The sequence below is a fragment of the Chrysochloris asiatica genome, unplaced genomic scaffold (genome assembly GCF_000296735.1).
Source record: "Chrysochloris asiatica unplaced genomic scaffold, ChrAsi1.0 scaffold00070, whole genome shotgun sequence".
Taxonomy (NCBI): Eukaryota; Metazoa; Chordata; class Mammalia; order Afrosoricida; family Chrysochloridae; genus Chrysochloris; species Chrysochloris asiatica.
The window spans coordinates 14833449-14846159 of record NW_006408588.1 but is presented as its reverse complement, the minus strand read 5'-3'; the positions used below and the strand labels follow the sequence as shown (position 1 = coordinate 14846159).

The window sequence follows — 12711 nt, the reverse complement described above, 5'->3', positions numbered from 1 at the left end:
GAATTACGGTGTTGGATAAGAATATAAAAAGTAACATGGACTGCCAAAAAAACAAGCAAATCTATGTTGGAAGAAGTACAATACTCCTTAGAAGGTAGGATGGCAGGACATTGTCTCTCATACTTCGGACATGTTATTAGGAGAGACTAGTACCCTGGAGAAGGACATCATGCTTGATAAAGTGGAGGGTCAGTGGCAAAGAGGGAGATCTCCAACTAGATGGATCGGTACTAAGGCAGCAGCAGTGTGCTCAAGCTTAGCAACAATTTTGAGGATGGATGGTGAGAATCAGACAGTGTTTCATTCTGTTGTGCACAGGGTCGCTATGAGTTGGAGCCAACTTGATAGCTCCTAACAACAACAGCTAAGCACATTGTGGGGTTTTGGTGTGGTGCTGTGAAATAAGCAATGGACTACTAACCACAGTTTCAGTGGTTACTAATACAGGGAACTATACACAGGGTTGCAATGAGTCAGAACTGATTAGATGGCACTTAACAGCAACAAGAAGGCACATTGTAAGTTCTCAGCAGTAAATACTGACGGAACAAGTACGAAGATTTTTGCATCCTCACCTTTCATGCTATCTTGGGTCCCGTGCCTGGCACACCTCTGACTCTATCTGTGAAGTACCTTTGATACCCTTCCCCTTCTTACCAGCCCATGGCCACTATCCCCACCCAAACCCTCATTACATTTCACTTGGATCATAGCCAGGACTTTCTAGCTGGTCACTCAACTTTCAGATTGTGCCACTTCCAGTCTACCCACCAAGGTTTCAGTGTCTGAAATCTAGCTCTATTCATGTCACTCCCTTGCTCCGACTCCTTCGGTGGCTCCCTATTGCCTGTGAAATTAACTTCAGACATCTTAGCCTAGCTTTCAAAGCCCTGTCTGCTTGGGTCCCCACTCAGCCTCAACTCCATCTGCCTCTCTCTGATTACCCTGAGGCTCCAGGCCTGTGCTCTCTCTCTGGACAGCCCCCCTATCCCTCTCCACCTGCTGACCCTGCAGAAATAGAACCTTCCTGGTCTTGGCCACTAGCTGTGCTTTCTCCCCACTCTGAGCACCCCTAGCGCACTCTCGAGGAACCTCTCCCAGGTTGTGACCTCCTCAAGGACAGAGTGTCTCATCTTATCCATCTTCTGGCCTCAGAATGTGTGGATCACAGCACGGGGCACATCCAGGTAAGAAGAGGTGCAAAGTGAGCAAATGAGCACCAGATCTGAGCATTCCTTCCCTCAGTATTGATGGAGCCCCTGGTATTGTGTGCATGGAGGATACAATGGCGAGCAGGCCAGGCATGGGGTCTGTCCTGCGCAGCCAGGGCAGCCTGGGCTCTGGAATGTGCTGCAGATTAACCACAGCACCTTTCACTCCCCAGCACATCTGAGGGCTCCTTGGTGGCTTGTGATTAGGGAATGCAGGTCATCACATTAGCCTGCGCTTCAGATTCTTCTGGAATCCAAATAGAACCAGCACTTTTCAGTTGTACCCTCCATCTGTCCAGGCTATGTCAAACACCAAACTCACTCACTGGCTCTGGGGCTCCACCCTCTCCCATTTGTCCCTAGGGCTGGGCCTTCAGTGTCTCAGATGTTGTAGGGGCTGAGAGGGCAAGCGCTCTGGCTGATGGTCAGGGTCTGGTAGCTCAGGCTGGGAAGCAGGGGTAGACTGACCCCCTCCTCATTCTCTTCCCCTCTGACACTGGGAGGGGAAGGAGAAGGAAGAGGAGAAAAATAGTTACCAGGTTAGACACTCCATCCCTGGTCCCGTAGGTCCAGAGGCCTGCGCCAATCAGGGGTGACATTCATATACTTACCAACCACACAGCACAGCCCTGACCAGTCCCGACTGAAGGGCTGGGATGCAGGCTGACGCGAGGCATTAACCCTGTTAGTTGCTGGGTTGTAAGGTGAGTGAGGAGCTCCAGGGGAGAAACAGGCACAGCTGGGGCAGGAGGATTGGGTCACTGAAGGAATCTGGACCATAGTTACATACCAACTGGGGCAGAAGTATTTTTAATGCTGATTTTAAATATTTCAGCAGCAATATGATGGCATCAGTGCATCCCAGTGAGTACCGGCCGTGAGTCCAATCACAGTGTCCAGATGATCACATCAAATCCAATTTAAAACCACGTATTTTATTAATGTTCTTCATTGACAGTACAAGGCCATCTGGACAAATGCTATTTAAGTCCCGCACCTGGTAGCCTCCCCAGCTTCACCCCCACTGACCAATCAGCCAGGAGCCGACTCCCCTGCAGGCCTCGCTTTGGTCTCCTCCCCCATGTTGGATGGACCTCACACTGCTGAACCTCCATGACACTAGGAATGTCAAAGATGGCTTCCAAGTTTGCACTCTGGACTCAGAAGAGGGCTGAGACCTGGAGTCCCTGAGACCTTTCTCTCCCCTTCCTCCTTGAGGTGTGGGTTGCTTAAGAATGGCCAGAATTGGGGTGGGGGAGTCCCTCATCACTCATCCATCAAGGCTTTTTAAGTAACAGTGTGGACTCCCTTTCATTCCTCTCTGCCAAGTCCTTCCCTAGCGACCCCTGCTGACCATCAAAATAACAGTCATCACTTTTCAAGGGGTGGAAGTTAGGGCCTGTGACAAAGAATGTGCCCCTGATGATGCAGATCTCACCCTCTTGTTTGCCATGGTATCACTAGTGACTGAAAAGGACTTGGCACGTAGTTGGCACCCAATAAATAGATGTAGGGTGGATGAATGAATGGATAGAATACGTGCAAGGGAGCAATATAAGCGAGTCAAGTCATTACCACATTAGCCCTCTAGGGGGCGTGAAGGCAGGATGAGGTAAGGTCCTTCATCTTTTGTCTGAACTCAGGATGTTGTGTGGCAACTGTTGGGGTCACTGTGACCATTCCCTGGACACTGTAGGGGTGTGGACTTCAGCCCTGCTTCCTGCAAAGATAGCAAGCTAGCCTTGGGATCCAGTCACAGTGGAGGTGCATGTGTTGTCTCTCATATGTCCGGGGATCGGGATCTATAGCAGTGCCCCATCCAGAGCCAGTCAGATGAGCAGGGATGTCTGTCAGTGGCACGCCTAGATTTGGTATCCCCATTGCTCAGCCTCAATGTTCCCCTCAGAGCTGAGTTTCACTTTCTTCTGGCTTCTCTCTCCCCACTACTGCCCCCATCTGACCCTGACACCGCTCCATCTCCTTGTCCTTAAATTCTCTGTGGGTTAACGTGTCAGAATGCAAAGTCATTTGAACTGCAAGGTCGGCAATTCAAACTCACCAGCTGCTCCTCGGAAACCCTATACAGGGTTGTTATGGGTCGGAATTGACTTGATGGCACTTAACAACAACAACAATACTACCATTAACATCCAGGTAATCGTCTCTCTAGACTCTCCCCCATGCTGGGTTGGGTCCTGAAAGTTTGCATTATCAACCAAATAACTCACAGGCATCTCTGCAGAGCTTGCCTCTGAGCCTGGAATTGTGACAAGGATGCCAGAATCTCAGGGTGAGACGATATCTCCAAGCTTGAGTAGGCCACCAACACAGAGCAGAAATCCCTTACAGGACATGTCTGGCAGATGACTGCCCAGGCCCTGCTGGGATACCCCTAGTAAGTGGCATTGGGCCCTTGCATCTCTCCAGGCATCCATTTCAATACTGAACCATGTTAGCTATTGTTGTTGTTAGGTGCTGTTTAGTCTATTCCAACCCATGGCAATCCTATATAGGACTTCTGAGGAATGACTGGTGAGCTTGAACTGCTGACCTTGCTGTTCAAACTGACTTTTCAGTCCAGCGCATTAACCCACAGCGTCACAACAGACAGGGCAGACATGAACTCATTTGCTTCTCCTGCTTCCCGTTCCCCAGATACCCAGCCTCTGTGTAGCCCTCTCCCTCTTTCTTTATATCTAGAACACACTCCTCACCACCCACCTCTGTCTTCTCTCTCACACTCATATACACACCATCCTTTTCCTTCTATACATGCTACATTCACATGCTTCCCCTAGTTCTCCCTCCTTCCTGCCCTTCCTTCCCAGAAAAGATTTGGAGACTGGAGACCAAGGAGAAAGCCTGGAAGAGTGTCAGGGCAAGCAAGTGCTCAGTCTGGTGCTAGACTGGGCTGGAGTGGCTACCGAGGCAGGGTGGACAGGGGCAGTAGCTAGAAATACTTGGCTAATGGAGCCTTCTCCCAGAGAAAGTGCTCTGCAACTTGGCTGGTGGTGGGGAGGTTGTCAGCAGGCTACTTTGCTCTCGTGCCTGTCAATGCCCTCAGTTCCACAGAGGACACACCCTTCTGTCTCAACTTCTTAGCAGTTGGCAAGGGTGACTTGGCTGCTTCTTAAATGTGATCATTCTAAGCACTTTTTGCCAGTCTCCAGGTCTGGGAGGGCCTCCTACCAGGAACAGAATCCATGGCTGCTCCCCACTCTCAGCATAGTGTCTGAGAGGAAGGGCTCTAGCAGACAGCAGTGATGACATCAGACCTGCTAGAGAGTGGATGAACCAGGCAGAGGGGGGGACTCCCAAAGAGAAGAAACAACAGCAGAGGCCTCGTAAAAGTGAGCACCCTCCTAGTTGTCCTGTGGGGAACCTAGCAATGCCTAAGTTAGCATTTTTCCTCCTTGTCATGATCCACCAGCCATTAATGTTTTCTATGGATCATAGACTGGGATGGACACTGAGATCTTACCAGCCCGAGGTTGTGTGGGTCATAGGTGGATTCAAGGGTGTGTGATCTTATGTTCAGGAGGAGTAATGACACACAGAGAAAGAGAGATGATAGGAGGGAGGGCCTGCTACTTGTCCTGCTGCTTGGCGTTCTCGCTTCCAACGTTGAACATGGGGACAAGCAGGCCCAGCAGCCACCTCTTCCCAAAGACCTCCTGTAAGTTCTTGCGCCAGGGCCGAGCCCGCACCACCACCCCTTTTCGCACCTGGTGCCTGGTCTGTCCCCGGAGGATCAACAGCAGCTGGTGGCAGCAGAAGCCAGCGCAGGCCAGGCCAATGGCAAACCAAAGGTAGAGCATGAGGATGACAAACATTTCAGAACCGAGGACAGCTCCTGTAGGGGGGTGGGGATGGAGACACCAAACTCACTTTACACCCAGGCCACGTACAGAAACACCAGAAACACGATCCAGGCAGGCGCTTTCCTCAGGAGGGAGGGAGATGGATGAGATGAGAGCCACTTTTTGTAGCAATCTCAGTGCTGCAGGGAGAGGGAGGAAGATGAACTAGTTGCCCTAACTCTAATGGCTCCTGAGGCCAGAGGGGAACGGGATGCTGCAGGAGAGAGGGGAGGATCTTGATGAGCTCAGCAAGGAGAGCCCTCAGCTTCCCTGGGCTGCACCTAGATGCTGAGTAGAGTCAGAGAAGCCCATCTGCCTGTCGGCTTTTTCTGCGCTAGAAGCAGGGAGAAGGAGCCTTTCTCAGGAAAGAAGTGTCAGTTGGGGATCCTTAAGAAGTAACCAATGCGAGGTAACTGTCTTGACTGCAGCACCTTCTACTGAGGAGCACTGGCTGGGAGGACTCAGGAAAGTGACAAGATGATGAAAAGCATCAAGAAGAATCATTTACCAGCTTGGCCTCAAGGGCAGTGCAGAGCACTGGCTTAAAAAATAATTCAGTCATTAATGTTAACACGAGGACAATGTGACCATCAGAACGTTAGGCCAAAACTGATCTATTCGCCAGAGCTTTCTAAGGCTGCAAGGTCATGCAGTCTAGCCCTCTACCTTGGGCTAAAGCTCTCTGAACCAAACATTCTCCAATACTGGGTGTAAACATCTACTCAGTAACGGATCCCACTCTCTCCTTCAAAGTTTGAGTGGTCGGACCATGCTAAGTTTGAATTTTCCAGCCGTGTGGACCTGCACAAGTTTCTTAACCTCTCTGAGCTGCAGTTTGCTCATGTGTGCATGAGTATAATTGTAGTGACTTCAAAGCTCTACCATATACTGTCATCTCCGTAGCTTCCACTAGCCCATCTCTTCCATGGTCTCCCCAGGCTCCAATTTCCAGACCCTGGTGGGGCTGGGCTTTTAAAACTTGTCCAGCCTGAGTAGCAAATGGATTCTGTAACTAGAGAGGATGAAGACCTGGTTCAGGCTTGCTCAGTAGCCACCTCCTCTTGCCCTCATCACTGAGAGCTTTGATAGCAGTTTTCTCTTGGCAGAGTTCGAGACAAATAAGTCCAGAGGCCCAGGGGCTACAAAGCTCACTCCAGTTGGCATTTAGAGCAGCTTCTGTGCAGGTATGGGCTGTGCCATTCCTCTGACCCACTTCTTCCTGGTCTGCACAGGTGAGCTGGATGGTATGTGCGGGATGGAGGGCCAGCTGCCCTTTGGGCTCAATGAATGCTGACAGACACAGACGGCCTTGAGCAGGGATGTGAAGCATCAGAGCTGCCAAGTGTGGACCTGCCTTGCAACTCAGCCCCAGGGATGAGGTTGAGTCGATGGAAGCTGTTTCCCACAGGCTTCTTTGCTGGCATTAAATCAAGGCACGAGGAAGACCTTTCCGGTCTTTTTCTGGCCCCATGCAGCCGTTACAAAAGGCTATTCTGGGACCTGCTTTTTCTTGAGGTGTTTGAAGTTGCCTAGCCTGGCTGCCATGGCACCTCTAAACTATTTAATAACAGTTAAGCTTCTTTTAGAAAATAGAGACTCTTCCTAGGAGGCTAACCTCCCCTCTCCCTGCCTCCCACCAAGCACCTACAGCACTTTTGACAGCATCTTCTTTTATGCATCTAGGGACAGGAAGTTCCTTCCCTCCCTAGATGGGTCATTCACTAGGACGCAGCTCCAGCCAGAGCTCCAGAGAGGAAGCATGGTGCAATGGAAAAAGCGTGAACTTTAAAGTGCAACTCTTAGGTTGGAAAAGCTGTGTGGTTTTGAAGCAACTTGTTGTTACTGAGTCTCTGAGTCTTCATCTTTAAAATGGACCTGACAGCATCTACTTCACAAACCTATAGTGAGGATTGGATGGACTGAGATCTGTGCAGTGGGTGGCGTACAAAATATGTTCATCTAATGCTCGTCCCCTTTTCCACCTGTTGGGCTTTCCAGTGGTCTCCACCATTCTGCCCTTATCCAACGGCCATGATACAGGCTAGATGGTGTCATTTCCAGTGATTAGATGAGAAGACTGAAGTTCAGAGAGGTGACACAAACCATACTGATCACACAAAGCCAAAAGAGGAGACACTTCTAAAATCTAATTAGTGAGTCCCCTACATTTTGACATCAGCCAAGGTGTCTATGGTCAGTGGCCACCTCCACTTTAGAAGATGCTGCTTCACTTCTAGCTTGCAGGGCCCATACTCAAACCATACTAGGTGTTGACAGACACTCTGACTCAGGGGCAGTTCTTGGCTAAGGATACTCAATTTCTACAACATAATATGTGCTTTTCTCACTCCCTCTTGTCTACCTGTCTTCCTGGGGAGATGAGAGACAGGGTTCCCTTAACCAATTGGACTGAGGATTGGGGAAGAAGAGACAAGTGGGGGAAACTCAGCAGGTGGGGTGAATGTGGAGTGGGTGTGTGGGGAGTGAGATGGAAAATTGGTCAGAGAAAGAAGAAAGGTTGGCAAAGGAGGAAGACAAGATAGGTGAGTTGATGAGAAATCTTGGCCTCCTTTTCTTAGTGGCAAAGGATAGGGGGACTCCTTACTTCTATTGGACAGTGGTAGGCACAGACTGATCTGTTTTCTCATCAGCAAGAAGTCCTTTTCCTTTCTTTCCTGCCCTGCCCCCCCCCCCCAATTTGACATATGGACAGGAATACCACACATCAAATCATTTTCAGATTCTCTCTTTGCAACTACTTGGCAAAAAAAAGTTGAATCAAGCTTTCTGGCTCTCCTCATTCCTCCACCTGCCTGTGCTCACACCCCACCCCCTAGCCCACCCATCCACCCTCTCCCGTCCTGGTTATTTTGGTCCCAGCACCCAGATCCAGAAGATCTGAGAACTGTGAGTTCTGGGCCCAGCTGAACCACCATTGCTCAAGGCAACCCCCATAGCTGGGACCTTCCTGTGCCTCTCTGTTCTCACTGCCAAATGGCATAACAGTTCTATGCCTGGGAAGAACTGGGCTGCAAAAAATCACGACAGCCCCAGCAAAGACCAACGTGATCCACGGTTTCCCCCAGAGCAGAGCAGACTTTTTATGAATGCCCAGCCTAGGCACATCAAGATAATACTGGGGTCTCAGTGCAAGTGGTTGCACCCTGTCTGCCTTTGTCCCTGGAAGGCAAGGGAATGAATGAGCTTGTTGTATTTGCTAGCTATTGAGGAAAGGCATCAGACTATGGCGTAAAACCTAGGGGTATGTCAGACATTGTTACTCAGTAGTAGTATGATCTTGGGCAAGACATTGACTTCCATCTGAGACTCAGTTTCCTTGTCTGAAAGATGGGGGTAAGAATTTACACACACACATATGTCACTTGTTGTGAGACCAAGTCAGTCAAAGGCCAGGGTGGGGAGGAAGTGGAAGGAAATGAGATAGGGGGAAATTGCAAGGCCAGGTAAAGTGACAAGAATTGCTACCAGGAGCTGGGTTCCCATAAGGCCAGTTATCAGAGATCACTCTGTGGGGCATGCTGCACAAAACACAACCCTTGCCAGGGCGCCCAGCTGAGCACTCTGCGGTGTCTCTAGTGCCTAGCAAATGCAGGTTTAAGAGCCTCTTAGAGGGTCTGGTCCCATACCAGTCCCACGTTCTTTGGGGTGGAGATGGAGACATTAAAACATGGCAGCAGCTCAGAGTGCCTCTTGTTCTATGTATGAGCCATCTTCAGGCTGGAGAAGAGCCTGGTAGAGGCAAACAGAGTAGGCAGAAGTGGAGAAGGGGGGCGCTTCACCATGTTTAACCTGCCTGTGGGGGTTGGCAAGACCTTTGGAAAGCTAAGATTTGGGGAAATATATAAGCGGGATTGGGGTCCAGGCAGAAGAGAGTCATAGCCAGGGCATACCTCACAGGGGTGCATGGCAGGATGGCCAGCACCCAGCCCCACTTGGCACATAGTAAATGTATAGCCTGGATCACCACAATTCTATGAGGGAACAAGGAGGAGATGACAGATGGGTGGGTGATGTTCACCAGATAACATAGCACACCTAATTGAATTTGAATTTCAGGGAGACAATGTATACATTTTCAGTATAAGTATAGTCCAAATAGATGCCCTGGTGGTGCTGTGGCTAAGAGCTTGACTGCTAACTGAAAGGTCAGTGGTTTGAACCCACTAGCTGTTCCACGAGAGACAAATGTAGCCATGTGCTTCTGGAACGATTAAAAACAAACCTAAAGCTGAACCCACTGCCATTGGATCAATTCTGACTCATAAAAACCCTGGAGAGGACACAGTTGAATTGCTCCTTAGAGTTTCTATGACTGCAAAGCTTTAGGAAATTATGTTTCTCCTTCGGAGAGGCTGCTGGGTTTGAACCACTGACTTTCTGGTTAGCAGCCTATTGCTTAGCACACAGTTTCAGTACAGCTTGAGTCAGTTCTCCTCTGTTCTATAGGGTCACTGAGTTTCAATGGGCTTGATGACAATGGGTTGGATGTCCCCCAAATTGCATGGGACATACACGAAAGAAACTACCTGTTGTTTACCTGAAATTCCCTCTTAAACTAGGTGTCCTAACAATCTTGAGGATGGAGATGAGGGACTTTGAAGAGGGCCCACCCCACTTGCCAAGGCCACTCACCAGAGAAGAACTGGCTGATGGAGGTGGGCAGCAGCGTGAGGAAGGCCAGGGGGTGGGCGAAGGAGATGGAGAGAACCGCGGAGATGTAGGCCACGCCGGCTACCATGGAGTAGAGGCAGGCGAGGGACGTGTAGAGGCAGAACAGGATGAAGTTGCGCATGTTTCTGCTGCCAATGCAGTTGCCGGTGAAGAAACAGTGGTGGTCGTGCCTCAGGGTGACCCTGGCGCACACTCGGCAGAAGTGGGTGCTGGGCGGGGGGCATGGCGCCCTTCTTGCCGAGGTCACCTCGCAGGCCCCCAGGTCGTCTGGGGAGTTCTGGATGACCAGGACGTAATTGCCCAGGGCATTGGCAGAAAGGAATAGAAAGAGCGCCCCATGGAGCAAGACGGGTGAGAAGAGAGGGGCAGCTGCAGGGTCCTCGCGCATGCTGGGCAGGAAGAGGAAGAGCTGCAGCACGAAGGTCACCAGGGAGATGCACAGGAAGTAAGCAGGGGCCACCACGTTGAGCAGCCTAAGGGCCAGCATCCTCGATTACATTCCTGCGGGGCCAGGGCGACAGGGAGACTTACCGTTGTACAGGGGGCGCCGTCGAGTGCTTCGTCTGCGACGCCCAGCGGTCTAGCACCGCGCAAATTCACTCCCTCATCCCTCCCTCTCCCTCGCCCCTCCCACTTCCCTAACCTGGGGTCAAGTAGGCGTGGGACCCCCGAGACCTCAGCGGCCTCCGGGGGCTAGGCCCTACCTCAGGGTACCAGCTCCTTCGGTTTTTGCGCGACCTTGGCACCCTGGTGCCCTGGGTCAGGCACCAGGAGGAAGGCGGTTGCTTGTTTTCTCTCAATAGGGGATGGGAGACCGGCCCCGAGAGCTTCTGTCTTCTATGGCCATGGAAACGAGTTTGGGCTTTCTCATTCGGATCCCCCTAGGAGAAGAAGGCCAAGGATTTGGGGTGATATGGGAAAAGCAAAGGGAAATACGCCGTTTTACCTACTGGAAGCCCCACTTCACCACCATTCCCCCTCCACAGGGACAAAGAGCAGGGACCTCACGGGTCGTCTCTCTGAAGGTATGTGTGCATGTGGTATGTGTGTTTCCTTGTGCCTGACTCTACGTGTAATCTGTATGCGCCTGGATATCTGTCTTTATTTATGTCTATGTCTGTGTGTAACACACACACACACACAGCCACTGCCACTTGGCTAAAATAATCAAAACAATCGATTTATTCACACACATGGTCAGGCATCCGGTGGGATGGGGATGCAGCCCGAATATCTGTATCAAAGAGTCCTGGTCAGCTCATCTCTCCAACGCTAGCTGCCCTGGCCATTTTTTATTTTTATTTTTTTGCAAAGAGCGTTTTCATTTGAGGCTACGAAATTGAAATTCCCCCATTCGAGCCTGCCTCCCGCCTTCCAGATGCGAGAAACCCAAACAACCCCCATAGAGACGAGACCCTTTCGGTGCTGGTAAGCCCTTTCTGAGCTCAGGAGTGGCTGCTTTTCGGGAAGAGCCCCAGCCGCCAAGAGCAGCCCCCGCCGCATCCCGCATCCTACCGGGTTCCCTGCAGTCTCGGGTCTTGCCCAGTTTCCAAAGCCCCCAGAAATAGAATTCCGGGTACCCGGGAGAACTTTTCCAGGGGCTAAGGAGTCGGCCATCCAGAGGTTCGAGAAAAGTTCTACTAAAGCGGTTGTGCCCAGGGTGGGCGGATGCCACAGGGCCTCCGTCTAGGCCGATCCGTCTGGACTGGACGGCAGATCACCTTGGAGTCCCCTTAGCAGGTGCCAATGCCCCAGGGGACCCGCGGCTGCAGTGAGGAGTGCGGGTTCCTCTCTGCATCAGGGGCACAGCGCAAAGCAAGCTCGTGGGTGGTCGCTGGAGGCTCGCCATCGCCTTGGCTATGCGCCCCCGGGGTCCGCGGCGCTGCTGCCCACCCCAGGGAGTCCTTAGCTCTGGGCTCTAGAGATGCAAGTGTCTTCCCCACGTCGGTCGCCAGGGGGGTGCAGGAGCTGCCTCCAGATGCGCCGCGGCGCCGGGAAGAAGGACAGGGTCTGGGAGAGTGAGGGGCTCTCCGCTGGCGGCTGCAGCCGGGGCTGTACGCCTGGGCGTGGACGGTCGAGACCGCCCTGGCGCTGGTGACTAGTGAGTGGGGAGCGGGGAGCTGTCCGTTCAGCACCGCCGCCGCCTTACCCACGGCAGAGGGCGGCACAGCCAAATCCCTAGTGAGACAGCTAGTGCTGGTGGCCGCTGGCTGCACGGCCACCGCTTCCCGGACGCCTGGGAAACCGCCCCCCGGACACCACCGCCGCACCGCTGCACAGGGCTGGGGAAAGGAACTCACCGAGCTTTGCTCGCCGACAAGAGGAGCTCTGGACGCCGGCACTCGCCTTCCTCAATGCTGCAAAGTTGTGGGCTCGGCCCGGTTGGTTCGCTGCCTCCTTAAGCTTCGCTTCGGGGACTGGACAGGTAGCGGGGGTGTGAGGAGGAGGCAGCGGGCAGCTGCCGTCCTCCCAATCGGGCATCAGCGAGTGCGGGCCAGGAGGTAGCGGGGCTAGCAGCTGGGCACCCCCAGCCCCGTCACCCCTCCCCTCCCTCCTGGGGGCGGTGCTCTGGTCACCCCTTGTGTTCCACCCCCCCCCACACACACACCTCACCCCGCCCCCGTTCTCGGTTTCTCTGGAGCGCGCTGGGGCACCCTGTCTGACTTCAGCCGCTGGTTCCAACTGGGGGTGCAGCCCTGATGTGGGTGCTCTGGTTATCATTGTCACCTTCCCTGCTCTCTCTAGCCAACGGTCCTCCCTGCTTTAAGCTCCAAGCGAGGGGAACCTGGGGGTTTAGAAGCTCAGCTTCTCAGGGGCAACACCCATGGAGACCACTGTCATCTCCTCAGAGGGGCTATGCACTGAGGGACTGAGATCCAAACTCTGGAGTGTCTTCTTGGATTTGAATGACCACCATTCTCCACTGTGTGATCTTGGATTCCACATTT

At 52.3% G+C, this 12711-nt stretch overlaps 1 protein-coding gene across 1 annotated transcript; it reads right to left on the bottom strand.

The window, feature by feature from the left end:
- Positions 1-4798: 4798 nt before the first annotated feature.
- On the bottom strand, positions 4799-10250 carry ZDHHC22 (zinc finger, DHHC-type containing 22). The gene is made up of 2 exons (XM_006864774.1): positions 9725-10250; positions 4799-5064 (listed from the first exon to the last, which is right to left on the bottom strand). The coding sequence occupies exons 1-2, from the start codon at positions 10248-10250 to the stop codon at positions 4799-4801; spliced, it is 792 nt and encodes a 263-aa protein (XP_006864836.1).
- Between the last annotated feature and the right edge of the window lie 2461 nt (positions 10251-12711).

What these genes read in the sequence shown, in the direction of transcription:
- ZDHHC22 (XM_006864774.1), bottom strand. Translation starts at nt 10,250, where the DNA reads ATGCTGGCCCTTAGGCTGCTCAACGTGGTGGCCCCTGCTTACTTCCTG. An exon ending in CATCAGCCAGTTCTTCTCTG is followed by an intron (nt 5,065 to 9,724) that starts GTGAGTGGCCTT and finishes ACCCCCCTACAG; the next exon opens with GAGCTGTCCTCGGTTCTGAA.